This window comes from Sinocyclocheilus rhinocerous, unplaced genomic scaffold (assembly GCF_001515625.1).
Source record: "Sinocyclocheilus rhinocerous isolate Xijiao unplaced genomic scaffold, SAMN03320098_v1.1 C35367508, whole genome shotgun sequence".
Taxonomy (NCBI): domain Eukaryota; kingdom Metazoa; phylum Chordata; class Actinopteri; order Cypriniformes; family Cyprinidae; genus Sinocyclocheilus; species Sinocyclocheilus rhinocerous.
Window position 1 is genome coordinate 1 of NW_015748995.1, and position 455 is coordinate 455.

Below are 455 nucleotides of genomic sequence, written 5' to 3' on the forward strand. Positions count from 1 at the left end.
TTGGAGATATGACTAGAGAGGTACGCGATGGGCCAAGGGGACGACAAGGATCGCATCGTGATCAACGTCGGAGGAATCAAGCACCAGACCTACCGCAGCACCCTGCGCACCCTGCCCGGCACTCGACTCTCCTGGCTGGCGGAGCCCGACGCGCCTAATAACTTCGATTATGATGCGAACATCGGGGAGTTTTTCTTCGACCGTCACCCCGGCGTTTTCGCCCACATCCTTAACTATTATCGCACGGGCAAGCTGCATTGCCCGGCGGACGTGTGTGGACCTTTGTATGAGGAGGAGCTGGCGTTTTGGGGGATCGACGAGACAGACGTGGAACCGTGTTGCTGGATGACCTACCGGCAGCATCGAGAGGCGGAGGAGGCTTTGGACAGCTTCGCCGGGGTTGCTCTGGATCTCGGGCATGAAGACCCGGAGCCTGAGGGGGTTGCTGAGGCGGC

General features: G+C 60.0%; 1 protein-coding gene across 1 annotated transcript; it reads left to right on the plus strand.

Annotated features, from left to right (window-relative positions):
* Positions 1-7: 7 nt before the first annotated feature.
* LOC107734831 (potassium voltage-gated channel subfamily C member 1-like) lies at positions 8-441 on the plus strand (the record flags this gene model as incomplete). The annotated part of the gene is made up of 1 exon (XM_016546737.1): positions 8-441. A coding segment is annotated over exon 1 (414 nt), but the record flags the coding sequence as incomplete, so codon positions are not given.
* Positions 442-455: the final 14 nt, after the last annotated feature.